Source organism: Trichosurus vulpecula, chromosome 2, assembly GCF_011100635.1.
Source record: "Trichosurus vulpecula isolate mTriVul1 chromosome 2, mTriVul1.pri, whole genome shotgun sequence".
Classification (NCBI taxonomy): Eukaryota; Metazoa; Chordata; class Mammalia; order Diprotodontia; family Phalangeridae; genus Trichosurus; species Trichosurus vulpecula.
In genome coordinates, this window is record NC_050574.1 from 40,299,755 (window position 1) to 40,325,388 (window position 25,634).

Below are 25,634 nucleotides of genomic sequence, written 5' to 3' on the forward strand. Positions count from 1 at the left end.
AGCCCACACATTCCACACAGTCTAACTGAGCTCAGGCCTCCACTGTCCATCCCCATTGCCGGAGGCAGCAAACTGGCCACATGGCGGCGCCCTAGGTCCTGTGCCTCCAGCTCTCTGACCCCATCCTCAGCCTCAAAGTCCTGTCTGATCACCCTCCCTTGATGTAGTCCTCCTGTTTCTCTTCTGACATGGCCCAACTTACTGAAGATAGAAAATTTGCCCCTTATAAATGATGAATGTTTCATTAACCTCCTGGGTCAACACAGGAAGGAGTAAAAAGGACTCGGGGCCACTCATGCTGGCGACGGAGGCGTTTAATAGAAAAAGTCTGACCAGAGATGTGTGCCGCAGGGAGAGAAGAGGGTCCCCACCAGGGTCTCCTCCCTGCCCAGCAGCCCACCTCCTCCCTCTGAGGCCTATCTCCAGGCGGAAGGCCAAGAAGCAGGCTCCCTGCCCCTGCAAGGGAGCCCCTCCGACCACCAGGGGGCCACCTGGACACCTCCCAGCTCCCTGATAAATTTATTGCACTTGAGTAGAGAGCTGGGACCTCTGGTCCCTCCTCCATCTGCACACCCTGCCCCTTTCCTGCCGCCCCACCCCCACCCCCTGGGCTCTAAAGCTCATCAGTCACAGCACAGATCAGTACCATTCACCAGCACCGCCCCGCTGGGGCTGACCCAAGTTGTGCTCACCCTCCTCCCCGTGCCTCCCTGAGAAAACCCACCTCCTTCCACCCCCTGGGCCTGCCTGGCCCAGTCTCTGGTCCTTCCTCAGAGAGGGGAGGGGGAAATAAATAGAGGAGCTTAGATGGGGATCTGGGGGCCCAGGGAAGGAAGGGGGCTGATCTGCTTCCCAAGGGTCCCTCGTAGTGTTTCCTCAGGCGCCTGCTTCCCCCAGCCCCATGGGCCTCACTGGCCCAGGACGGGCCCCCATCCTGGAGAGCTGGAATGGAGAGCGGTCTGGATCCGGGGCACAGGCTGGGGCCTCAGATCATTGAAGCCTGACCAGAGAAAGATCTTGGGGGAAGAGGAGAAGGGATGAGCTGATCAGATCTCATTTCTTCTGCCCTCCCCCCCCCCCCCACTCCATTTGACCCCTCCCCCCCACCCCCCTCACCTCAGGTGTCACAGTGTCTCCTGTCCTGACTCCTGACTGGCTTCCAGAAGTAATTCTTCGAGCTCCCTCTCATTCTTGGAGCAGCTGAGTTCTATGGGTTCAGAAAGGAGCAGAGGGAATTTCGTGAGAATGACCCCACCTGAATCCCAGGGTCAGCCCAACGAGCAGCACAATGCTGCCTGGCCCCCCAGCTGATGAGCTGTCCTGAGCTGGAGCCTGGTGCTCCCTTCTAGGCTGGTGGCCCCCTGGCAGCATTCCCAGACAGGGGTCTGCCCTTGCCTAAGCTTCATGCCTGCCCCTGGACCCTTTCTCAACATTCAATGCTGCTGAATGACTTGCCCAAGGAGGCATGGGAGATTTGTATGGCACAAGAGTCTGGACGGGCCGTCTGACCCGGCTCCTGCCCTGGCCTCACAGCCTAAGGTTCTCCTCAGTACTCAGGAGTGTTGTCAAGACTTTAGAATGTATGGCCCCTCTCATCTTGGGGGGCACAAAGTGGATTCCTGACCCTGCAGACATCTGTCCCTTCCCTGCGTAAGCCTGAGTGTCCTCACATGGGACATGAGGGGCCTAGCTCTCGGATCCCAAAGTCAGATTTTAGGGCTCCTAAGAGCAGTGGAGAGCTAGGGAGTTGGGCTCCCTAGAGACCACTCTGGCTTATTTAGTCCAGGTCACTGAGGCAGTGAGTGACAGAGCTGAGATTCTGGTGCTAGCCCTCGGCAGCATGGCCCAGACTGCTCAGAAGATCTGGGTTCAACTCTCAACTCTGCCACTCACTGGACGAGTTGCCTTGGGTTTCAGGGTCTTCATCTGTGAGCTAGGAGGAAGGATCCCCAGGGACAGTCCCCCACCCCTGCCCCTGGCTTCTGCCCGGCTCCTCCCAGCTCCAAAGCTGTGAGCTAAGCAAGGGAAGGAGGCAGGCAAGTGCACTTCTGGGGTCACCCACCAGCTTAGGGCCCATGCTCACCATGTTCTAGGCCACAGCCTGCACCCTTGCCCTCTGGTCCTCCATGACTGGCAGGGGCATCAGGCAGTGCATGAGCAAACTCTGGCTTCAGCCCATTGGGCAGTGGTAGGTCTGGAGGTCCGGGGCCAGGGTTGACCCCTGACCTGTTGGCTGGGGCCTCAGTCTGCAGGGCCGGGGCCTCGCCCACCTTTTCTGGGGGGCTTTCTACCCGAGTCACCACGAACACTTTGTGTCCTCGGCCAGGGCTGGACACTGAGATGCGTTTTTCGGCGCCTGGCGCCTCTGGCCTGGGCCCACTGGGGCTCTCAGGCAGAGCCTCTGGGGTTGAGGGGGCTGGGGTGCCCAGAGGGGTCCTATCCCTGGAGCTCAGGGAGTTCCCAGGAACAGTGACAAGCTGAACTTCAGGGCTACAGGTCTCCCGAATCTCTCGGCCACCATCGTCCTCCTCCTCGTCCTCATCCTCCTCAGTATCAGAATCCGAGTCCTCGGCTGGCCTGGGGGCCTCAGGCCCAGCCCCTGCCAAGTCCCCATTCTCCTGAGCCTCATCTGCTGGCTCTCCCAGCACAGCGGCCTCCTCCTGGGCAGGCTCGGTGACTGTGATCTCGGGCATGGAGGCCGACAGCTGCAGCTGCTGCTCCTTCTCCTCCTCCTCGCGGGCCAGGACAAAGTTGCGCTTACAGCCGTTCTGGATCTCTGCTAGGAGGGCCTTCTGGGTCTCGATGAAGCTCTTGACCTGCCACGGGTGCAGATGGAGCCACTGCAGAGAGGTTTGCACCCCGGCCTGCACACTCCAGCCCTGCATGCCCCCCAGCCCCAGCCCATGCCTGGGCAAACATGCAGGAGATGGGGGCCCCCACTCACTGCTTCCTTCTTGGGCTCCCGGTCTAAGTCGAGGCGCAGCAGCGACTGGTTGACCTTGAGGGCCAAGGACAGGGCCATCAGCCCTCCAGTCTTGATGTCGTTCTCCCGAAGGTCCAGCCGAAGCAAACGAGGGCTCTCAGCAATAAATTCTGCTACTGCCACGGCTCCTGGGGACGAGGCCGAGCCCACCCGGGGCCCCCCAGTGAGAAGAGAGGCCCCCTGAGCCCGGCCAAAGGATCCAAGAGACCACATGTGCCTGAGCCACCTGCAGTGGTGGCTGTGGCCTGGGGGCCAGGGCCTTGTTCCTATCTGTCCTGGCCTTGGGGGCCCAGGTTCAGAAGCCTCCCCCCTCACCTCCGCCCCCCACACCGCCACTGAGGCCAAAGGTCCACTCTGACTCCCCCCAGGCCTAGGCCTCCACCTCCAGGTTCAGGTTCTTTTCTCTCCTCTCTGGCTCTCTCCCTCCTTCCTCCATTTCTCAGCCCTGGCCTCCTGTGCCTTTGCTCCACTTTCTCAGCTTCCCTCTAAGGCATCCCACCCCCAGCCCCACCTGGCCCCTCACCCTCGCATGTCAGTTTGGTTGAGGCCAGTCCCAGGCGCAGGACGCTTCGGTTCCCAATGAGTCCATTTTTGAGGTTTCGGACACCCTCATTTCCAATAGGATTATGGCCCAGATTCAGAGTCTCCAGGCTCTGGGTATGGGGCTAAGGACAGGAGAAATTGGGGATACACACAAGGACAAGGGGAGCCCAGTCAAGAAAGAGGCCAGGGCACCTGCCTGGTGATCACAGAAGGCCGAGCTCAAGGACTGAAGGTGCCTCCAAGCCAGGCTGGGGGTGGCAGGGGGTGATCATGCACCAGCAGTCCAAGGACTGGGCTCCCTTCCTGGGCCTCACCCTCCTTCTCTGAAAATGAGGGGCTTATCAGGCCTTTTTTAAACCTTACTCAACATTCCCCACCAGGAGGCAGGACACAGCTGCACTAGAAATCAATGAACCAGCCATGTGCTTGAAGGCTCTCCCAGGCTGGATTAGAGCATCCAATCAAAAGTTCCTGAACTAGTGGGCAGAGACTCCAGGCCCAGGCCTCTAGACTATCCCTCATTAACTTACTACAAAAATGGGATCTTAGGAAATAAGGGGGCTGGTGTCCTGGCAAAGGGAGACAGGCCAATGAGTCCAAAGCCAAACCCTCCATGGCCTTGCTCAAGTTATTCTTTCATCCCCACCCCCACCCCCCGCCCCCACCTTTCCCAGTCCTAAGTTTGATGGAAAGACCCCCTGGGAGCCAAGAGACTTATGATTTTGACTGATTTTCAGACCTTGGGGCAGCCTCTTTCTTGGCTTCAGATTCCTTCTCTATCTGTAAAATCTGGGGCCACCCCACGTTCTTAGGTCCTTCCCAGTGCTCTTTGGGTCTATGCATGTAACTCACCAGCGTCATTCCCAGGAAAGCCATGCCTGTGTGTGTCAGCTGATTGTTCCAAAGAACCAGGGTGGCCAGCCCCTTTCTCTGCTCCTTCAGGCCCTCACAGATGTAGGCCAGACCTGAGAGAACAAGCCAGAGGCTGCTCTGGAGGGGGGGCTCTTGGGCCCTGCTCAGCTTCTCTCCCTCCCTCTCCCCAAGTTTCCTATTTCTAGTCTGAAAGGAGAGAGGTTAAGGGAAAAGGGATATGGATCATTTGCAAAACAAGCCCAGGTCAGGTACTAGGGGCAGGCCAAGGACAAGCATGGGGACAGAGAGCTGCTGGCCCATCCTGACAGAGCAGAGGGTAAGGAGCTGGGTCAGGCACTAGGCCCCTCTCAGTGCCTTATTTTACAGATGGAGAGTCTGAGGGCTGAACAGAGACATGCCCAAGGTGGCACATCAAGGCAGGAATTGAGGTCTCTGGGCTACTAGTGATCTTTCCACCAAATTGAGGCAGGAAGCTTGACTTTTAGATGGTTTCTGTTAAGGAATAATGAGTTCCCCCTGCCCTTCCCACCACCCCCCAGCAGAGGCAGCTGCCCCTACCCACCTGAGTCTAGAATGTGGTTGTTTCGAAGGTCCAGGATCTGGATGGAGCAGTTGAATTTGAGAAGGTTCCCAAGCTGGGCTGAGTCTTGGAGCCCATTGAGTTTGTTGTCGGCCAGGTACAGTTCCCGAAGGTTCATGTTCATCTTGAGGGCGGTGGCTGCCAGGGGAACACCAAGGGGCCGGCTCAGCCCAGCTCCTCTCCCTCCCTCCTTCCTGTGCTGCTCCTCCCCCACCCCCACCCCGGCCCCCTCTGCTGTGGATCTTGTCTCTTTAGCCACTGGGGGCACCCTGGCCTACGCCACCTCTCGTCTACCCGGCTGCATGGAATTTCAGCAGCATGGGGCTCATCACTCACTCTAAATGGGGAAGCCACTAAGCCATTCGTTATCACTCTGCTAAAAACCCAGAGAAGGGCTACATCTTTAGCCTCTTAGCACTGACACAGGGAGGAGTCAGACTTTAAGAAGCTCAGATCACCAAAGTTCGAAAGGGCCCAAGAAACTACAAATCCAAGCCTGGTTTTACTGAGAGGGCCCTGAAGCCTGGGAAGGGAAGGGGCAGGGGTCTGCCCAAAGCCACCCAGCCTGTCAGGGCAGGAGCAGAAGCTGTTCCCAGGAGACTTGGAGGGAGTCTTGCCTCTCCAGCTAATTTCCTGCTCCATGAGCTCGAGTGAATCCCTTCCTTTGACAGAGATCACACAAGAGGGCACCTGGCCTGGGAAGTCTCTCCAGACCCCTCCCCAGTCCTGGGGACAAGCCTGGCAGCCGGGCCACTCACCAAGAAGCACAAGCGGGCGCCCTGACAGGCTGGCGTTCTCCAGGTGCAGCACCGTGAGGCTACTGCTTATCCGCAGGGCACGAGCCACAAAGGGGGCAGAGTGGTCCAGAAGGGGGGTGTTGTGGGCATCCAGGTACTGCAGGCAATTTGTCTACAGGGGCCAGAAGAGCATCAGGTCAGTACCTGCAGCTCTGTCTGCGTGCACCTGGAGCTGCTGCATTTGCCTCCTGACCTCCGGCCTCACCTCCACATTTCCCCCTCTGTGCCTTCCCAAAATCTCCATTCACACAAACATCATGTTCCAAGCAAACCCCTGTGTTAAGCATTTACATGGCTGGTTTTCAGAGTCCTCTGACTGCTCTGTACCCAAACCCAAGTGCTCTGCCTGAGGCTGAGTGGAGCACTCAGCATCCTTTCTGCTCCCTGCCCCCCTGACAGTCCCCTCCACATGCTGTGGTGTGTGTGCACATGACAGGCAGGTTCTCTGATCTGTGGCTGACTTTGCCAACAATACAATACTCAGGGGGCTGGGGGAAGACCCAGAGGCTTTCCCTGGTTCCATGTGTGACCATGCCGTGATGCTGGAGGCAAGGGGAGACCCACAGGGACTTGAGGCTGCCTCCCATGGGAGCAGGCCCACCTCCATGCTGCAGAGCAGAGGGGGCTTTGCTGTTCAGATCTCTTCTCTCAGAGACTTGCCAGAGAAGGTGCAGTGAGCGAGATCCCAGAGGGGGCTCAGTGCTGCCTGGAGTCCTCCCAAGGCCTGGAGGTGGACACTGACCTTACGCATCATGTGAGCAGCAGCCTGCCAGCCTCGTGTGCCGATGTGCTTGTTAAAGGAGATGTTGAGATGGGTGGCCGACTCATAGTATTCTATCATGTCAAACAGTGCAGAAGCACCCTGAGGGAAGAAGGAAGAGGAAGAACCTTCCTCGAACCTGTGGATTACCAGGTGCAGCCGCAGCAGCTCTGGCCCAGGAGTCCTGAGTCCCTGGTAGTCTTCCCTCTCTGGGCAGCACTATATGAACCACAGAGTCCCCCAGAGATGGAGCTCCCTTTACCAATCCCCTGCCCACAAGCCCACCGGGAAGCATGTGCAGGGCCCTGGCAATATGAGAGGAGGTGGGGGTGTGCACAGGAGCTCCCCCCTGATGGCAGAGGGCCCCCACTCACATCCTCATCCAGGCTTGTCTGCTCCAAGTCCACCACCTTGAACTGCAGTCGCTTGAAGATCTCCTCGAGGGCCTCACAGGCCTTGTAGTCCAGCTTCTCTCCTGGAATCAAAGGCATCAGGGAGCAAGGACCAGACACAAAGGCCTCCCCAACTCTCACCTGAGGGGGTGAGCTGTGGCCCTCTCTGTGGGCCTGAGGCAGGGGCCTGTTTCAAGTTATGATGAGACCTTCAGAAGGTCAGCAGGGACTCCAGCTGGAAATCACTTTCTCTCCTCCAGTGCAACAATGACCCCCTCCCCCCCACAGGCCCCAGGGTTCAGTGGAGAAGCCTGTTTCCTCTTCAATTCTTCTGGGTCTTTGGGTTTTCCCTTGACCTCTTGCTCTGGCCTTCTGTCCTCCCTGGTATGAACCACTGCTTGGTCTAACCTTGGACCTCTCTGGAGCTCTGGGCACCTAACCCCGGCCTGGTCCCTGATTCCTACAAACCCACACCCTGGGCTCCTTGGCTCACGGGTCTCCAGCCTCCCCTTGTCACTTATGACAACAGTATCTGGAGCTGGCAGGAACCTCAGAGATCACCAAGCATGGACCCCTCATTCATAAATGAGGCCGCTGAGGTCCAGTGAGCCTCAGTAACATACCCAGAGTCCCAGATGGCAAGGGGCAGAGCTAGGATTAGGACCCAGGTCTCTCCCTTCCCCACTCCAACCCTTTTTTCTGTCTGTTATGCCTCATTCCAGCCCTCCACACCTGCCCAGCAGCCTGAGGCTAAGGAGAGGGGTCCTACCCCATCTACGCAAGCAGCTCTGGACACCAACCTTTCAGATCAAGGCAGTCAATTCGGTGTGCCAAGTCAGTAAACTCCTACAAAAAGTAAAGGCAGGCAGTGAGAATGGCAGTGCCTCACAAGACGCTATAATAAGGAGATCCACAGTAACAGCTAGATGGACTCTGAGAGGTCACCTACTGTCCTCATCTAGAGATCTGGAATGGGGAAAAGCCATGAAAAGGAAGCATGGGGGAGCAGAAAACTAAAACATGGACCTTGGGACCATAAGACGAGGATTCAAATCCTAGCCCTGTCATTACTACTATTGTGGCCCTGGGCAGGTCCCCAGAAATATCTCAGCATGACTTTCTAGAGCTCTGTCTGGTGTGGGAAGGCTACCCAGGCCACCTGGGCCACCCAGCTCTCATCTCTTAGCACCACGTCATCACTAGTAGATACAAATGATCCTCTGAATCTTGACTTCCACAACTAGCTCTGTAGCAGAGACAAGCTGCCCCCACAGGGTCCATTTGAGGAAACTGAGGAAAGAGCCCTGATCCAAGCTGGACTTAGAGACTAGGGTTGGGGGTGTTAAGGCACATCAGGGAATCTATTCCCATGGGGGCCTTCTGGTCTTCAAAACTAGTTGGTCACCTAGTGTGCATCACAGCTCCATGTCACCAGAGAGGAAAATGGAATGAGTCAGTGTTAGGAATCAAACTACATGACATGGAAACAGCATTTTTCAAATGTCTGACCTTCAAAACTAAAGAAAGTCAGATCTGGGAGTAACTTTAGAGCATGAAAGAGTGAATGTCAGAGCCAAGAAGGCCCTTAGAACAAGGCACGTCAAAGATGAGAGAGGACCCTCAGAACAAGGAATGTCAGGGCTGGGAGGGGCCTCAGAACAGAGAATGTCAGAGGTGGGAGGGCCCTTTAGTGTCAACAGAGGAGGAGAGAACTGAGGCAGACCCCCCCACCTTGGCCACCCCCTCCCTCTCGGCCCAGAGGTACCTGGATCTGCTTGACAAGCTTGGGGATTTGCTTGCAGTTCAGTTTGTGGCAGGCCTGCTGGTAGGCGCCAATGATCTCCTCCACTGTCACATTCTGGGCTGAGGTGAGGAGATGGGTGAGTCAGGAGGAGAGCCAAGGGGACATGGATGAGAGAAAAGGGCCGAGTCAGTCTTTTCCCATTCGATGCTCCACCTCTCAAAGCTCGTTAGAGCCAAGGTAGGTGAGCACCTGGCGCGCTTGCCTTCTCTGGTCCTCCTGACCTCAATGAAGGGCTCTCACCCCTGTCAATGGCACAGGACACCCCTTCAAACATGGAAGGTACATCCCAGGGTCTCATTCCGTCTAAGTCACTCATTTTATAAAGAAGAAACTGATGTCCACAATTGGGACAGAGATGTGCTCAAGGTCACACAGTGTGTAGATTCTTGTGAAAACTACGCCAGGACGACATAACAGCTACAATTCCTACAATACTTTAAGGCTTAAAAATCTCTTTATTCCCAAGATCAGGAGGTAGGCCGTGCAAACACAGACAATAAAACTAAGACGCAGGGACACTGAGCAGCAAAGCGCCATCTCTGCACCCCGAGGCTAGCCCTCCTCAGTCGAGGCTAGCCCCTTCAGGAGCCCTTGCTTCTCCTTCCCACGATCTGTGCCTCCCATCAAGCAAGAGGCAAAGGAAACCCCCTTCTGCCCTCCACCCACAAAGGACATATAGCGCTGAGCATGGGCCAGACATCGAGTGTTGGTCCAGACAGGGAACTGGATCTTTCCATGGCTCCCACAAGGCTGGCCTGGGAGCAGGCAGCCTGGTACGTGCCATGCTGGCACTGCCCCGGGCACAGGGCCAGGGCTGGCAGCTGGCTGGCCGTCTGCTCAGCTCAGGCTGGAGAAGTTGAAGGGAGGGAGGAAACAGGGAAAGAACCGCATAGCCAGCCCTTCCAGGAGGCTTGCTATCTACAACACTGAAGTTCCCCAAACATCTGAGGTGGTCGGAGCAGAGGTCGGGCCAGGAGAGGTCCCAGAAGAGTAGGCCTTTACATAGGGCTGTTATCTTACTGGATCCTCAACAACTCTGTGAGCTCAGTAGGAGAGGAACAAGAGTATCTCCAATATCCCAATGAGAACGCTAAGGCTCTGAGAGGTTACACAGTAACCTGTGGTAAACACTGGAAGCATGATTCAAAGCCAGGGCTCTCCCAATCCCCGGAATGGTTCTTTCCTCCATCCCACAGGTTTAGGAGCAGAGATTTGTCTGTTAGTTCATTGATAGAGTTGCCTAGAGCACAGAGGTCAGGAGCCTTGGGTTTGGGCGGGGCTGGGGCCAGCTGTCCACAGAATCCCCCTGCCCATTACTGTACTGGATGACCCAGTGGGAGATCCTCCACTGCCCTGAGCTGATCTGTGTGCAGGAAGGGGTGGGCGAAGAGTGGGCCAAGGACTCAGCCCTCCTGCCTCAGAACCTCCCACAGGTCTCACTCAGAGGGGGCAGAAAGAATGCCCCTTGGGCTATGGAATATGTGGGTGGTCAGGGTGGGGCAGGACTAACTCCATCTGAGCCCTGATGATCCTCCCTACTCACTCTCTCTCTCCCAACACAGAGCTAAGCACTGCTAAAATGCTGGGTTTTGGGGGGCTACCACACTGGCTCTGTATTGCTGATGCCATCTCACTGGGAAGCAGAAGGAGCAGCCACAGACTTTGGCTGCTCTGCTCAGGAAAGACTCCTGGCAGCCCCCTTGCCTTTACCTTGGAGGAGATGTTAGGTCCCCCCTGGGGGTCACAAAGGATGAACTGTACTCCGGCCCCACACCCCAATACTGGGAAGCTGACTCTGCACTGGGGCCTCCAAAATTCACCTGAAACCACCCTTGCATTACTGATGTCTGGGCTGGGGCATTAAGTCACTGTTGACTTCAAGGGAGCCCAGGCCTGCTGGGGGTCCGCCCCAACTGTCTGCTGAATCATGGCTGTCCCCTTCTCTGGTCATGCCTCTTCAGAGCTCCTGACACCTGGAAGTCTGGGCCCATGGTCTATACAGCTGCTGCTCCTGTCCCTAGCAAACTGCTCTGCAAGGATAGAGAGAATCTATGGCCAGGGCACACAGACAAGGCCAGAATTGCCCACTGCTCAAGTTTGGTACAATCCAAGACACGTCCGGGAAGGATGGAAAGCACGTGGGCTTGGGAGGCAGAAGCCCTGGATTCCTGGCTGTGACACTGACTTGGTGTATGGCCATCGGGCATTCTTTCTCTCATGCCCAGGGAGAGTCTTTGTTCCAGGCCTCCAGGTCAGCATTGGGGAAGGCTCTTGATGGCTGCTCACATGGGAGAGTGGGTCAAGATGGAGCCACTCCTGGGCACCAGCCCACAGCCAGGTGAAGTAGGGCAGCACAAATGCCGCCCAACCCCAAACTGCTGATAATTTGGGTTTGAATTTCAGCTGTCTACTCTGACATCCAATTATGCACCCTTCCAATAGAATGTAAGCTTAATGAATGCTTGTTGATCACCTGGCCAACAGAAACAAAGACAGACTCAACTTCTACCCAGTGGGGAGCTGATGCCCTGCACGCCCCTCCCCCCCCCACCCCTGGCTCCCAGCCTATCATGGAAAAGCTCCCCTCCAGGGACTCGGCCTCCCACCCAGTGACAGGGGTGGTCAATGCCCATCTGTCAGGGGGGCTCCATTTTCCCTCTCCCTCACACAAAGGTGTTAGACTGGACAAACTCCCAAGTACTCACCCAGTTCTGGCAAGGTCTGCAGAGCGCTAACCTGGCAGTGAGCAGAGCTGGGTTTGAATGGTCATCCTGCTGCTTCCCACCTGTGGGAGCTCAGTCAGCTCAATCAGCCTCTCAATTTATGACCTTGTGAACCTCCCTCTCCAGGCTCCCACCCCAAATCTAGAAACAGGAACAGGGCCAGAATCTCAGCCTTTGTCTGCAGGCCACTATTCTCTCTGTTAAGCCAGGGTACCTCTGGTGATCTTGTACTAAGTTCCTTCCTGCTCAGCTCCCAAAGTTCATGGGCAGAGACCCCTCAGTCCTGCCATTTGATGCTCAGGTCCCAGACCTGCACACTGGGAAAGTCTGGTTAGACTAAGGAGGGGGAGAAGGGGAAGTGTCAGGGCAAAGGCTGTTAAGCAGTAAAAAAAATAGGTGTAAAACACCTATTATGAATGACACCCCGTACTCAGGCCTGGGAGAAAGATGTGAGACACAGTCCTTACTCTTAGATTTAGAATCAAGACATGCACACAGATAAGGGTATTGGAAATGTGAATGCCAAGCAGAGCAGGAGCCCAAGATACCAAGATAAACTTCAGGGAAGGCCTTGAAGGGTGAGCAGAATGGAAGCAACCAGAGACCTGAGGAGGGAAAGAAAGCAAGTGCTGGCCCAGGAATGCTTGAATGCTCAGGAAGGGTGAGTAGCTCAGTTTGGAGGGAAGTCAGGCAAAGAGACCTAAAAAGACAGAATGTGGAAGGCCCTGAATGCCAGGCTAAGGTCATATTTTATTCTGTAGGAAAGGGGAAAGCCACTGAAAATCTTCAAGGGGAGGACGGCATAAGATCAAAGAACACCCCCTGCTGCGTTTGAGAAATGTCTCTCTAGCAGAAGGAAGAAGGGGAGGAAGAATGCATGTATTAAGCACCTACTGTGTGCCAGGCAATGTGGTAAGATGTCACTTCATCCTCTCGGGCAATCCTCTGCTCCAGACCACTAGGCTTGGGTGACCTCCTGGTGGGCCCCAGCCCAGGTGATAACGGGCACCCAGGGGCAGGGCTGGCCTCTGGCATGGGGCTACAAACATTGCAGGTGAGGGTGCTCTGTTTGGGTCAACAGGAGTCAAATGAATTCAATCAATATTCACTGCTGACAGTTGAGTCCAGCTATGGGCTAAAATTTTAGGAAGGGGGACAGAAAACTCAGAGAACATGGACAGCCAGCCTGAAAGAACTTCAGAACATAGACCATAAAAGTTCTATGGGACCTGAGAGACTGGAAAGTTCATCTACTCAAAACCTACATGGGAAAATGAAGCCCCGAGATGAGAAGGGGCCTAAGATTCAGAGTGAGTGAGGGGGTCTGAAAATAGGCCCCTGACTCCCAGGTCTACGTTCCTACCTGGGAGGCGTGGCCAGGAGAAAAAGCTCCTCCTAGGCCAGGCTGCTTGGGACTCTCTGGGGAGGGCATTACCCACCCCCACAGTGCTGCTTGTTGTCTCTGTAACCAGAGACACTGAGCCAGTCGAAACTGTCCTTTGTCACTAGGCCTCAGAGGAATGTTCCCAGAAACACTTCCAGCCTGGGGAACAATCAACGTATTCCTAAGCTGGAAATAGCTTCACCTGGAAGCCAGTGTGTCAAACGTGGTGGCAGGGTGCCTAGCGTGTTGGTAGGGAGAGACCAGACTCAGCATGTCAGGACAGGAAGACTCCTAAAGACTGTCTAGACCAGTCCACTGGCTCACTGAAAGGTAGAAGAGCTAACCTCAGGCTGCTGGGACCAGTACCACCCGATAAATGAGCTCCACCCCTTCTAGAAGGGTGGGGGGCGCTCAGCCTCAGGCTCCTGAAGGCAGTTAAGGTCCCTCCCCCCAAGCCAGGCCAGCCCCTGCCTGCTGGCTTGAGCACTCAGCAGCAGAATATGAATTTAACTGTTGGCACCTGATTGATAATCTCTGTCCAGCAACCAAGTTTCTATATTACCAGCTGAACTGAAAGACATTTCTGTGGACATGCTACATGTCCACAGAACATAACCACATGTGGTTATGCTACATGTAACCAGAAGACAAAAATCACCGTTAAATGAAAGGCAAGGCCTCAGAGAGTCAGATAAAGCAGTTAACGAATTTGTTTTATTGTATGTTCAAGAGAACCAGAATCACATCATGGGACGCCACCATGTCCTCTTACAGAGCTCAAGATGGCAATGTTGTCTCTGCTTAACAGCTAGCGGGGAAGGGAGGAAAAACAAGAGACATCCGTTGACCCTCCCCAACCAAGTCAACATTCACCCTGAGGCCAGATGGACTTCAGGGAAGGATGAGCCAGCCCCTAAAGAGGCTGGAAAATTAATGAGGCCAACAGCTCCTATGGACCAGTCAGGAATGATTAAGATAAATATAGCTAGTATCTATAGTGCAAAGCACTTTATAAATATCTCATTTATCTTCAACAACTCTAGAAGGTCATTTTACAGATGAGGAAACTGAGGAAAATAGAGGTTAAATAACTTACCACCTAGGGTAACACAGCTAGTGTCTGAGGCTGGATTTGAACTTACATCTGACTCCAGGCCTAGTACCCTATCCACTGTGTCACCTCTTCAAAAAGCGATTTGGAAAGGTGCTGGATATAGCCAGCACAGAATAAAAATAAAGGTGACCATCTAAACAGGAATGAGCCACCACTTCACCAGAACTGGGAGGACACTAAGACCTCTACAAAGTAAGGAGTAACCAGAGTAACTTCCTCCTGCCTGGGAGAGGCTGCCTCCCCTCCCCCAGACAATCCGGCTTCTGACCACATCATTCCACCCTAAATGCTCTGCTCTCTCACTGCTCTCCCTCAGTGACCAGTGACCTCTCAGCTGCCAAATCCGAGGGCCTGCTCTCAGTCCTCATTCTTCCTGACCTCTCTGCAGCCCTGGACACCATCCATCACTCTCCTCCTTGACACTCTCTTCTCTCTAAGTTTCCGGGACCCCCCCCCCCCCCTCCTGGCTTACCTCCTCCCTCCCTCTCTCTCTGTCTCTTTTACTAGATCCTTCTCCAGATCCCACCCTCTGACCCTTGGTGACCTACAGAGCTCCATCCTGGGCTCTCTCCTCCTCTCCCTCTACACCCCTTCACGTGGTGATCTTCTCACCTCCCATGGATTTAATTACCAGCTTTGTGCTGCTGATTCCTGGAGTCTACCTCTCCTGCCCCAGCCTCTCTGCTGCCATCCAGTCTCACATCTCTGGGTGCCTTTCAGACAGTGCAACCTGGATGTCCAGTAGTCATCTTAAACTCAGCATGTCTAAAATCGAATTAATTCTCTTTCCCCCTAAAATCTCCCCTTCTCCTACCTTCCTTATTACTGTAGGAAGGACCTAACTTCATCCTCCCAGTCTCTTAGACTTCTCTCTCATTTATTTTTTATTTATCCTGTCCATAGCTTGTTTCAATTGAAATCGATGTTTGCAGAGATTTATTTGTTATCTCTCCCATCAGACTGTGAGCACCCTGAGGGCAGGGCCTGTCTTTTGCCTCTTTTTGTATCCCCAGTGCTTAGCACTGTGCCTGGCACACAGTAGAGCCTAACAAATATTTATTGCCCGACTGAGCAAGTAGGAAGTGCCCCCAGGTACAAATCAGGCCACCTGCTTTCTTATTTAGAACTGTACAATTCAGTCAGTCCCCACAGGTTAAAAAAAAAAAAAAAAGCTCATTGCCAATATGTGAGAATGGCAGGGTCCCAAGCTGAGGAGGTCCTGATGGGAGTACCCAGGATCTCAAGAGCTCTTCCTCCCAAACAGCAGCTGCAGCTGGGTCATAGTGAGCCAGAGAGGAGGGGTTTAGGGCTGGCTAGAGCCGGCCCTCAAGGGGCAAGCAGTACCATGGGTACTCTGTGGGGGACACCTTTCCCTGCTCCCCACAGTCCCAGCCCTCAATGGAGACCAAAAGAGAGAAGCTGCCTTTTACAGGAGGAGAGGAAGAGGGCATAAAAGAAGACAGGATGACAATCAGGGCAAGATTAAAGAAAAGCTGATGTCAAGAACAAATTAGAAGATCGCAAGGAGAAAAAAGAACTGTTTTCAATTACAACAGCTCCATGGAGCTATATTTAAACAAATGCCAAAGAATGGGAAATAGATAAAGTAAAAACATTTTTTCACCATGAGAGGCCAAAGAGTCCAGAAACCTCACAACCAGCAAATCCTTATTTCCTTGTCATAAACCTAAGTGGACAGTGATTTAGAGGAGAAACTCATTCACAAAAAAGTTAAGAGGAGACTGGCAGGAGATGAGTGTTATGATCTCATAAAACAACAAAAAGCAGTGGGGAGGAAAATGAGCCCTAGAAACACTTTAGCATACTCAACTAAGCCAGGTCAGTCAACAGAGCACTTACATGTCAAACTGGAAGGACAACAAATAGAACTGAAATGGAACAGACTTGAAAACGCTTCTGTCCTCACGACTGACCACAGGAACATTAGCCATCATTTTTTTAAAGTGGAAATGGCATCTAAGATGAAGAAGTCAGTATGGCAGTTACATGGGCCTAACCAAGGAAATCCACTCTGGAAGCAAGGCAATTTTAAAGGGCCAGAGAGATGAGTTTTCAAAATATCTCCAACAAAAGATACTAAAAGAACAAGAAAGAAAACCAATCATTAATATTATTACCACTAAAAAAGTCAAGCCAGAAGACATTATGTTCTCTCTTCTATAACATCTTTATGAGAACAGTCTATGGACATAAGTCACCTTCACGAAAATGTGGAGGAGGAGGAGGATAGGATTCTGGAAGATGCTGGAGAAGGTCAGAAACCTTTTGGCTCTCCAAATTTCCTCCACAGAAAAAGACAGAACATTGCCTCAGAGGGAATGTAGAGCAGTGGATATAAACAAAAGTCAGGGTAAAGCAGTAGTTCTCCTAAGACAGCCCAAGAAGATCCCCAGGAAAGCCCTGACCTCCCTGGGCCAGAGGCTCAGCCTGAGTGAAATGCAAACACCTCCAGGACAAACCGGAATCAACAACCTGGGGGCAGCTGGGATAAGAAGGCAGCCTCAGCCTCAGGAACTCATTTCCCAGACAGTGTAGGGGTCTGATAACTGAGGAGAAGAATGAAGGACTTTCCACAGTTGAGGGACACAAGAACACCTGGGCTGACATCCTGGGCTGGGCTGCCACTGAGTGGGAAAAGGAGCTGCCATACACCTGGTGAGGAGCGGGGACCCTGCTGACTGAGAGCACTTGCAGGAGAGCAGAATCTCTGGTTTAACAGGGAAGAGAGGACCACGGGGGGCACATTTTTCAGGACAACGAATTTAGGGTTAGGGGCTTAGGAGTGAAGAGGTCCTTCTTAACAGTAAGAAGGCCCTGAGGCTTGGGGCATTAGTCCCCTACCTTGGGACTAGAACTTGATCATGCTAATAGCTGCTAAAAACAAAATAAAACAAAAAAATTAAAAATGCGCAAGCAAAAAATGAGAAAGAACCCAACCATAGATAACTACTACGGGGATAGAGAAGATCAGATAACAGAGCTAAAAAAAAAAAGCCATTCTTTTTCAATGAGAAATGTCAAATGATCCCAAGCACAAAAAGATTTCTTGGAAGAACTAAAAAAGTAGTAGTACTTTTAAGTAGAATTTAAAAATCAAATGAGAGATCAAGGAAAAATTGAGGGGAAAAAAACTATTAAAATAGAAGCTCCCAGAAGGCAGGGATGGTCTCATTTTTTATGTGTATCCTGAGTGCTTAGAACAGAGTCTGGTATACAGGCACTGAGATATTTTGTCTTTCACTCATTCATTCAAAATACACAGAAAAAAAACAAGTGGCTGAGGAAAGCATATTGTGCAGTTGCCTCTGGTACTGCTCATAAACGCAGTCCCGATAACTGAGCAGCACTGTGAGAGAGAACAACATGCTAGGAGGGATGTGGGCTGGATTACATTTGGGAAATTGTGCATCCAATGATCTCGAAGGTGCTCCCTGGATAGAAATGCCCATTTTATTTGGTGTTTTAAGTTCATAATTTTTTAAAAATGCCTAAAAAAAGATTAAAGAAAATGTTAATTATGGAGCAAAGGAAGATGGCCTTCTCCCCCTTTCTCATTTCTCCTTGAAGACCAAACCTGTTTTTATAATTTCACAGCAAATGATCTTTTCCGTTTTCATGGTTATGGGGGTGGGAACTGGTTTACTTCATTTGCATACTTAGATTTGCATCAGTTCTGTTAAGTCTTCTAATGCTTCTCTGAACTCATCAGGCTCATCTCTTACAGCACAGCAATATTCCATTATTCACGAACCACAATTTGCTTAACAATATATTCCCCACTGATGGGCATCTACTTTGTTTCCAATTCTTTGCTTTCACAAAAAAGTGCTACTATAAACATTTCGGTATATCTATCTGTATATATCTTCTGTGCATTAACAAAAATGTTTCAATGACCTTTTTTGTTGGGAGGGGGGCAGGAGGCGGGAGGAGGTGGCTAATCACTGTCTCTATCTCACCCACCTCCACTGGAGAGAGAAAAAAAGCCAAATTTTTGCAACAAATATACAGTCAAGCAAAACAAATTCCTATACACCCATCCAAAACATGCCTTATTCTGCATCTTGAGTCTGTTGTCTCTGACACAAACTTCCTTTCATCTTCAACCTCGTCCTGTACTCACTAAGACACAGATGCCGATGCTGCTTCACTCCATAGCCTTCTCAAACACCTCCCACCCTCTGCTCACAGATGGAAGCCAGAATCCTCTTTGCACTCCACTGCCACCTCCAGACTCTCCCTATAAGACTTTCACTCAGTGATCTTCCCTTGTTTGAGGTTCACAGTCTCTAAATCTACCACCCAATGCTGATCTAAATGGCCATGGTGACTGCCTCCTCCCTGCCCCAGGACATGGACCCAATTCTTCAATCTCCCTCCATTAACAGCCAAACTTCTGGCTTAGATTCAATGTCCTTCCTACCTACCAAAGTGCCCATGTCTCCTCTCACTGCTTCAGGAACCTCTGCTGCTGCTTCTCACTAAATTCTAAACCCACTGTAATTGGACTTCTGACATCGCTGTTCAGCTAAAACTATTCATTGTCTAATCTAATGGCCTCTCCTCAATCCTGACCTGGCTCTCCCTCTCTGCAGCATCAGACAATGTGGATTACTTTCTTCTAGATACCCTCTCCTCTTTCTCTTCCAGTTGGACTGGTCTTTCTCAGTCTCCTTGGCTGTTCTTTGTGCGTGCTGTCCTCACTGACCAGAAGTGTCCTCCCCTGCCAAGGCTACGTAATGGGGCCCCCTTCTCTTTCTGTATTATTTGGTTTGCTGATCTTCTCAGCTCCCCTGGGACAATTATCTATATAGGCAGATGTTTCCCACAATCCAGCCCTGGTTTCTCCTGAGCTCCAGGGCCTCAGTCATCCAATGCCTTTTGGACCTCTTGAACCACACATCCCTTAGGCATCTGTCCAAAACAGAACTCCTTACTTTTCCCCAAACAGTCCCCCTCTTCCAAATGTCCCCATTTCTTTAAAAAATTTTAAGCAACAAAAATTGCCTTCTCTCCCTCCCTGCTATGCTCATCTCTTGAGAAAGAAAACCAAAATCTCTCTTTCAAACACGTATGATCAAGCAAGACAAACTGCCCCACCAGCCGTATCTTTTCTAAAGTGTTAATCTGCACTGACTCTACCACCCACCTGTCTCGGGAGGTGGGCGTAATTTTCATCATGAGTCCTCAGGAATCGTGGTTGATTACTGTGTCAGCAGAGATCCCAAGTCTTTCAAAATTGTCATTTTTAGCAATTCACCAAGTGATGGGCACCACCCTCAGTTTCAAATCTTTGCCAACACAAAAAGCAATTTTGTATGTATGGGTCCCTTTGCCTTTTTCTTTTTTTAAACTCTCTGGCAGTAAGGTGGTGCAATTGAGCCCTGAGCCTGAAGTCAGGAAGGCCTGAGTTCAAATCCAGCCTGAGACACTACCTATATGACCTCAGCTAAGTCACTTCACCGCTGCCTGCCTCAGTCTCCTCATCTGTAAAATGGGGATAACAGCAGCACCTGCCTCCCATGGTTGTTGAGGATCAAATGACATCACATGTATAAAGAGCTCTGCAAAACTTAGAGCACTCTATAAATGCTAGTTAATGCTAGTTATTACTATTGCGGGTAGAGACCAAGCAGCGGTTAGCAGTGGGCCAACACTGGGTCAGTGGGTGTACAACGGCTCCAAACTGCTTTCTGGAGTAGCTGGCCAGCTCACAGCTCCTCCAACGGACCAGCTTCCCACCGCCACTCTCACGTTTGTCCATTTGTCATTTTCCATTTTCGTCAATTTGGCCAATCTGAGGAGCGTGAGATAGAATCTTAACTTGCCCTTCTAAAATGGGCTGTTCATATTCTCTGGCCATTTATCGATCGAGGAACAGCTTTTATTCTTTTAATGTATGAGGAAGCCCCGTCTAGGCCATGTCTCATTAGGAGCGTATCTCAGTATATGGCACGAGATGTTGGTCTACACTAGTTTCCGCTAGACCAAGTTCCAGTTTTCATCATTTTTGAGTGAAGTTCTTACCCCAATAGCTGGGATCTTCGGGTTTACAAACACTAGGCTGCTGAGCCTGTTTGCTCCTGTCCATTATATACCTAACTTGTCACACTGCTCTGCCTCTCTGTTTCCTAAGTCACAATGAGGTCCAAAAAATTAGTCAGATTTGTTTATTTTATTATCACTTTCCCCCTCAAAAAACTAGCTCTGGCCAAATGTCCCCTTCATGCTCACTGGAAGTCTCATCATCGTCCTTGAAATCTCCTGTCCTCTCACTCCACAGAGCTAATCGTTGGTAGATTCTGTCTCTTCCGCTTTCAAACATCTCTGAGATATGCCCCGCTCCCGCCCTGGTGCAGCATTCCCTCTGCACCGAGGCCCTGGTCTCCTGCAATAGCCTGCCAGCTGGCCTCATTGTCTCTCCCTAGTCCAACCTGCTCTCCTCACAGCTGCCAAAGCCAGCTTCCTAGAGCAGCAATCCTCAATAAACTTCAGGGGTGCTGTATCACCTCCAAGAATAAAGCCCTTCAAAATCTTATGCACTAGCCCCCTCCACACATTTTTTGATCCAGCAACACTAGCCTTCCTGTTCTCCACCCACGACTTCCTGCCTTCTCCATGTTTAAAATGTTCCTCCTCCTTGACTCTGCCTTTGAGCTCCCTTCACTTTAAGACTCCAATCCCCTGCTCCCTGTGCCCCCAGCTGCTAATGCTCTCTCCTGAGACTTCTTTCCATCTAGTCTATGCATTTCTTATATGCACCCAGTGACTCACATGATGTCTCCCCTGTTAGAATAGGAGCTCCATGAAGGCATCAGTCAACAGTGAACCCTGATGATCTTATTATCATCAAGAAGAGTCATTGCCTACACATCATTCCCCAATTGATAAATGGTCAAAGGATACAAACAGGCAGTTTTCAGATGAAGAAATCAAAGCTATCTACAGTCACATGGGAAAATGCTCTAAATCACTATTGATTAGAGAAATGCAAATTAAAAGAACTGAGGTACCACTTCCCACCTAACATTGGCTGATATGACAAAAAAGCAAAATGATAAATGTTGGAGAAGATGTGGGAAAATTGGAACATTGGTGCATTGTTGGTAGAGTTGTGAACTGATCCAACTATTCCAGAGACCAATTTAGAACAAGGGCTATAAAATTGTGCATACCCTTTGACCCAGCAATACCACTGCTAGGTCTGTATCCCAAAGAAATCGTAAAAAAGGGAAAAGGACCTACATGCACAAAAATATTTTTAGCAGCTCTTTTTGTGGTAGCCAAGAACTGGAAATTAAGGGGATGCCCATCAGTTGGGGAATGCCTGAACAAGTTGTGGTATATGAATGTAATGGGATACTATTGTGCTATAAGAAACGATGAGCAGGCAGACTTCAGAAAAACCTGGAAAGACTTATATGAACTGATGCTGAGTGAAGTGAGCAGAACTGGAACACTGTACACAGTAAGAGTGACACTGTGCGATGATCAACTATGACAGACTTAGCTCTTCTCAGCAATATAAGGATCTAAAACAATTCCAAAAGACTCACAGTGGAAAATGCTGTCCGCATCCAGAGGAAGAACCATGGAGTCGGAATACAGACAGAAGCAGACTATTTTCTTTGTTTTGTTTTTTTTCTTTCTCATAGTTTTTCTGCTTTGTTCTGATTCTTCTTTCACAACATGACTAATGTGGAACTATGTTTAACATGATTGTACATGTATAGCCTGTATCAGACTGCTATCTTAGGGAGGGGAGGGAGAAAAAAATTTGAAACTAAATTTTATAAAAGTGAATGTTGAAAATAAAATCGAGACATTAAAAAAAAAAGTCATTAACATGTGCTTAACATTTTATAAGGAGCTGTATCCTTTGCAAATAAGTGCTGGATGAATGCCACCCCCATCCCCTATTCATTCATTTAGAGTGCCTGCTTGTTGACTGGCTAAATGACCTCCAGAGACAACCCATTTGACTTGCAGACAACTGTGATTCTCAAGAGTTGTCCCCGCCCCCCCCAACACCCTCCCCCGCCCCCCCTGTCCCCCGCCTGCTCCGACCTCTCAGGTACTTCCTCTCACTGCTCCCAGCTCTGCAGACTTGCAGACTCTTCAGGTGACAGCCCTTCCAACACGTGGCTCAGCCCCCCACTGATGGCCCCAGCCTTCTCAAACCCCAGTGGCCAGACTGAACACAGCACTATGCAGAGCTGGCAGCCCCCAGTGCCATCACCTCTCCCCCATCTTCTTGAGAACAAATAACGACTGGTGCCTCCCCCATCCTATGCTTGCGTACCCAAATGCATGACTTGACAGTCATCCCCACTGTCACCTCACAAGATTCAGCCCAATCCTCGAGAGCCTGTCATCATTTTGGATCCTGGCTGTTGTCAGCCAGCATGTCAGCTATCCCTCCCAGTTTGGTGTCATCTCCAAATCTGACACGTGTCATTCAGGCCTTTAGCCAACCCACAAGACCAGGAACAGATCCCTGGGGCCTTTCACTGGAGACCTCTACAAGAAAGCCGTCCAAACTTTTAGGGATCCCTGTCTTTCTACACTAGATTCCTATGAGGTACTTGATCAAAAGCTTTGCTAAAACTCTATCTATGCTATATCCTAGTTTGGTGAGCCTGTCAGAAAAGGAAGTGGAATTAGCCTCACACGACTGCTTCTGGAAGAAGCCATGTATTTCCCGTTCTAGAAGTGTGCCAACCGGAACCATCTATTCTAGAATTTTCCCAGTAATGGAAGTCAAGCTCACTAACCTAGAGTCTGCAGGCTGTTCTCTTCCCTTTCTTGAAAACTGGGCCATATGCCAGCTCATGGCACCTCCCTCTTCCATTTTCCATGATCTTCCAAATGCCAAGCCCCATAGCTCCTCCACGCCATGAGCCATCAGGGCCAGGTGCTGGGATTCACCAAGGGCGGTCAGGTACCTGCTCTCTCCCTGTCAGTCATTTTTGGTCCGTCATTTTCAGCTGCAAAGGGTACTCTTTTTGTGCAGCAAACAGAACCAGCCCAAGAACAGAGCAGCTCAGCCTTCTTCCCACCACAGGCTGGGTGGGGGCTCCAAGTAGAAGTCAGCATATTTCCAATGACTCCTTGCTTAGAATGACATAAACAGTTTTCTCAAGGGAGCAATGGTCCCAGACCTGAGAGACCCTGATCTCCCAGCTGCTATCTGTCCCCTGCCCCGCCATTTCTTTCATGTTGACTTTGCATAGAGTTTGCATTGACTTACATGCAAGGTATTGGCAGTCAGGGGCTGTTTTTTGTTCATCATTGTCCCCTGAGTGCCTGGCCCAGGGCCTAGGAAATCAATGCTTGTTGATTGATCAGGAAGTGAACTATTCTAGCAGCAAACATGAATGCTCCAGCTACTTCTCTAGGTTGGGCAGATCTGCTATGGAGAGCTGAGGAGACGAGATCAGAGGGACTATAAGCAGTACCAGGAGATGCCCATGACTAGACGCTCGAGGCAGGCGACATTTCCCTGACCAGGCTGGTCAAAGATGGTGTCCACATGTGGTGAGAGACCATCACACCCAGGAGAAACAGATCCTCCAGCCCAACCTCCTTGTTCCACGGAAAAAAGACCCACCTGGCACTTCTACAGCACTCGAAAACTCAAGACAGCCCTTTACATGGATTATTTCATTTGATCCTCACAAATCTATCAGGGGGTTGCGTGTACTCTGGATTTGACAAATGAGGAAAGTGAGGCCCAGAGAGGTGAAAGGGCCTCGACTAAGGTCACTGAAGTAGGAGATGACAGATAGGTCTCGTACTTAAATCCAGGCCCTAGGCCTTCAGGTCTAGTGACAGCACAGGACGGCTTTCTAGCTTTCTGGAGACCTATAGTTGGGGGCGATGATAATGCTAACAAGAGCCATCATTTTCATGGCTCTTAAAGCTTTTATAGGATCATCCATTTAAAGAGCTGGGAGGGGCCCCTTCATTTCACCAATAGGAAACTCGGACCCAAAGAGGAAAGTGACTGGCCTAGGCACCCAGAGGGGTTAAATGGCAGAGCTGAGACTCAAACGCAGGGCTTTGGCCTCCACTGAGCTACCCACAAAGCACTTTATCTACAACAAATCATTTTACAGACCAGGCCAGTGAGGTCCAGAAGCCTAATGACTCAATCAAAGTCACAAGGCAAACACATAGAGCTGGAATTTGGCTGAAGCCCACTGAAAGGAAGGCTTTTCCTGCAAGCCCCCCGCTGCCACACCTGCACACCCACGAGGGAACCTGCTGATCCACCAGGGGGGCAGAGAAAGGAGACCTGGCCAAGAGCCAGGGTTCCCCAAGGAGCCAGGCCTCAAATACTTGGCTGGGGAGGGGGGCACCGAGTATAGGGGAGCAAGACCGAAGAATCAAGTATGGTCTTCTAGAGCCAAAGCAGATCAGGCCAGTCTAATCCTTCTTCCAAAGAGAAGGACCCAACTGCCCAAGATCACCCAGGCGGAAAGCAGCAGAGCAGGAATCTGAACCCAGGCTTGGGACTCCAAAATCCAGCATCTTGTCAACTCCCTGAGAAGCCGAGTCAGGTCTCATTCCGGGCCACCCATCCATTTGCTCCTCAAAAAGTGACAAGCCCTGGGAGACCCCAGTGGTGAAGCATGCGGGCAGACAAGCTGGCCAGGTCACCAGCACTGACTGAGTGGGGTCAGGGGGCCTGGATGTGCTTCCAGCCCTACAGCCCAGCCAAGGCACTGGCACTGAACTACCTGCCTCAAAGGACCACACCTCCCCTAAGCCCTGAAGGGCCAAGAGAATTTGGGGTGTGGCTCTTGTTTTAATCAGGTGAGAAAACCTCATTGGAGAGGGAAAGACTTCCCCAAGGTCTCAGATATTTAAGAATGGACCTGGGATTCAAGCCTAGGCCTCTGACCCCAAAGCTAGAGTTTTGAACACTACCCCAGACCAATTTCCCACACCTGACCTGAGAGTCAGGAGATCTAGATTCTGTATGGGCTGGCTCTGGGCCCTCAGTTGTCCCATCTATAAAAGTAGGAGGTTTCGGGGCAGCTAGGTGGCACAGTGAGTAGAGCACTAGCCCTGGGGTCAGGAGGACCTAAGTTCAAATCCGACCTCAGACACTCGACACATTTACTAGCTGTGTGACCTGGGGCAAGTGACTTAATCCCAATTGCCCTGCCTTCCCCCCTCCAAAAAAAAAGGTTTCTCTCAGTCCTGGTTTCTATGTGCTCTCAAATCCTAAGGCCCAACATCTCTCCCAGCTCATACAGTCATGCCTGACTCTGGCCAACGCACCCAGAAAGCCAAAGAGCCAAGGAAGCCAACTCCAGAGTCAATTTAAGTAGGGAGGTGGTCAAACCAGCAGCCACATGGATTACAGAAGTCCCTGGAAACAGCAGCCTGGAGCCCAAAAGGCCAGCTGTCACCTGGGAGTGGCTGTGCTGAATCAGCAGCCACAAATAGTGGCCTAATTGGAGGAAACTGTTTACCCACAACAATGAGACCACCTGGAATCCTAAAATCTACAATATCTACCACTACCAAGAAAGAACACAGAATGTAAGAGTTGGAAGGACCTTTAGAAGTTAGACTTGAACCAGTAGGCAGACCAACATGCATTAAGAGCCTATTATATGCTGAGTACTAGGGACACAAAAAGAGGCAAG

At 51.3% G+C, this 25,634-nt stretch overlaps 1 protein-coding gene across 1 annotated transcript in view; it reads right to left on the reverse strand.

Moving 5' to 3' along the window:
- Window positions 1-296: 296 nt before the first annotated feature.
- Window positions 297-25,634, reverse strand: part of PPP1R37 (protein phosphatase 1 regulatory subunit 37) — a 37,456-nt gene continuing 12,118 nt past the window's right edge. Inside the window, exons 2-13 of the mRNA XM_036747295.1 lie at window positions 8,694-8,791; window positions 7,729-7,774; window positions 6,911-7,011; window positions 6,519-6,638; window positions 5,738-5,888; window positions 4,962-5,117; window positions 4,379-4,491; window positions 3,507-3,648; window positions 2,945-3,111; window positions 2,084-2,816; window positions 1,117-1,207; window positions 297-1,016 (exon numbers count right to left, since the gene is read on the reverse strand). Of these exons, the coding sequence (XP_036603190.1) occupies window positions 1,125-1,207; window positions 2,084-2,816; window positions 2,945-3,111; window positions 3,507-3,648; window positions 4,379-4,491; window positions 4,962-5,117; window positions 5,738-5,888; window positions 6,519-6,638; window positions 6,911-7,011; window positions 7,729-7,774; window positions 8,694-8,791 (1,910 nt within the window). The 3' untranslated portion in view covers window positions 297-1,016; window positions 1,117-1,124. The remainder of the gene's footprint in view (window positions 1,017-1,116; window positions 1,208-2,083; window positions 2,817-2,944; window positions 3,112-3,506; window positions 3,649-4,378; window positions 4,492-4,961; window positions 5,118-5,737; window positions 5,889-6,518; window positions 6,639-6,910; window positions 7,012-7,728; window positions 7,775-8,693; window positions 8,792-25,634) is intronic.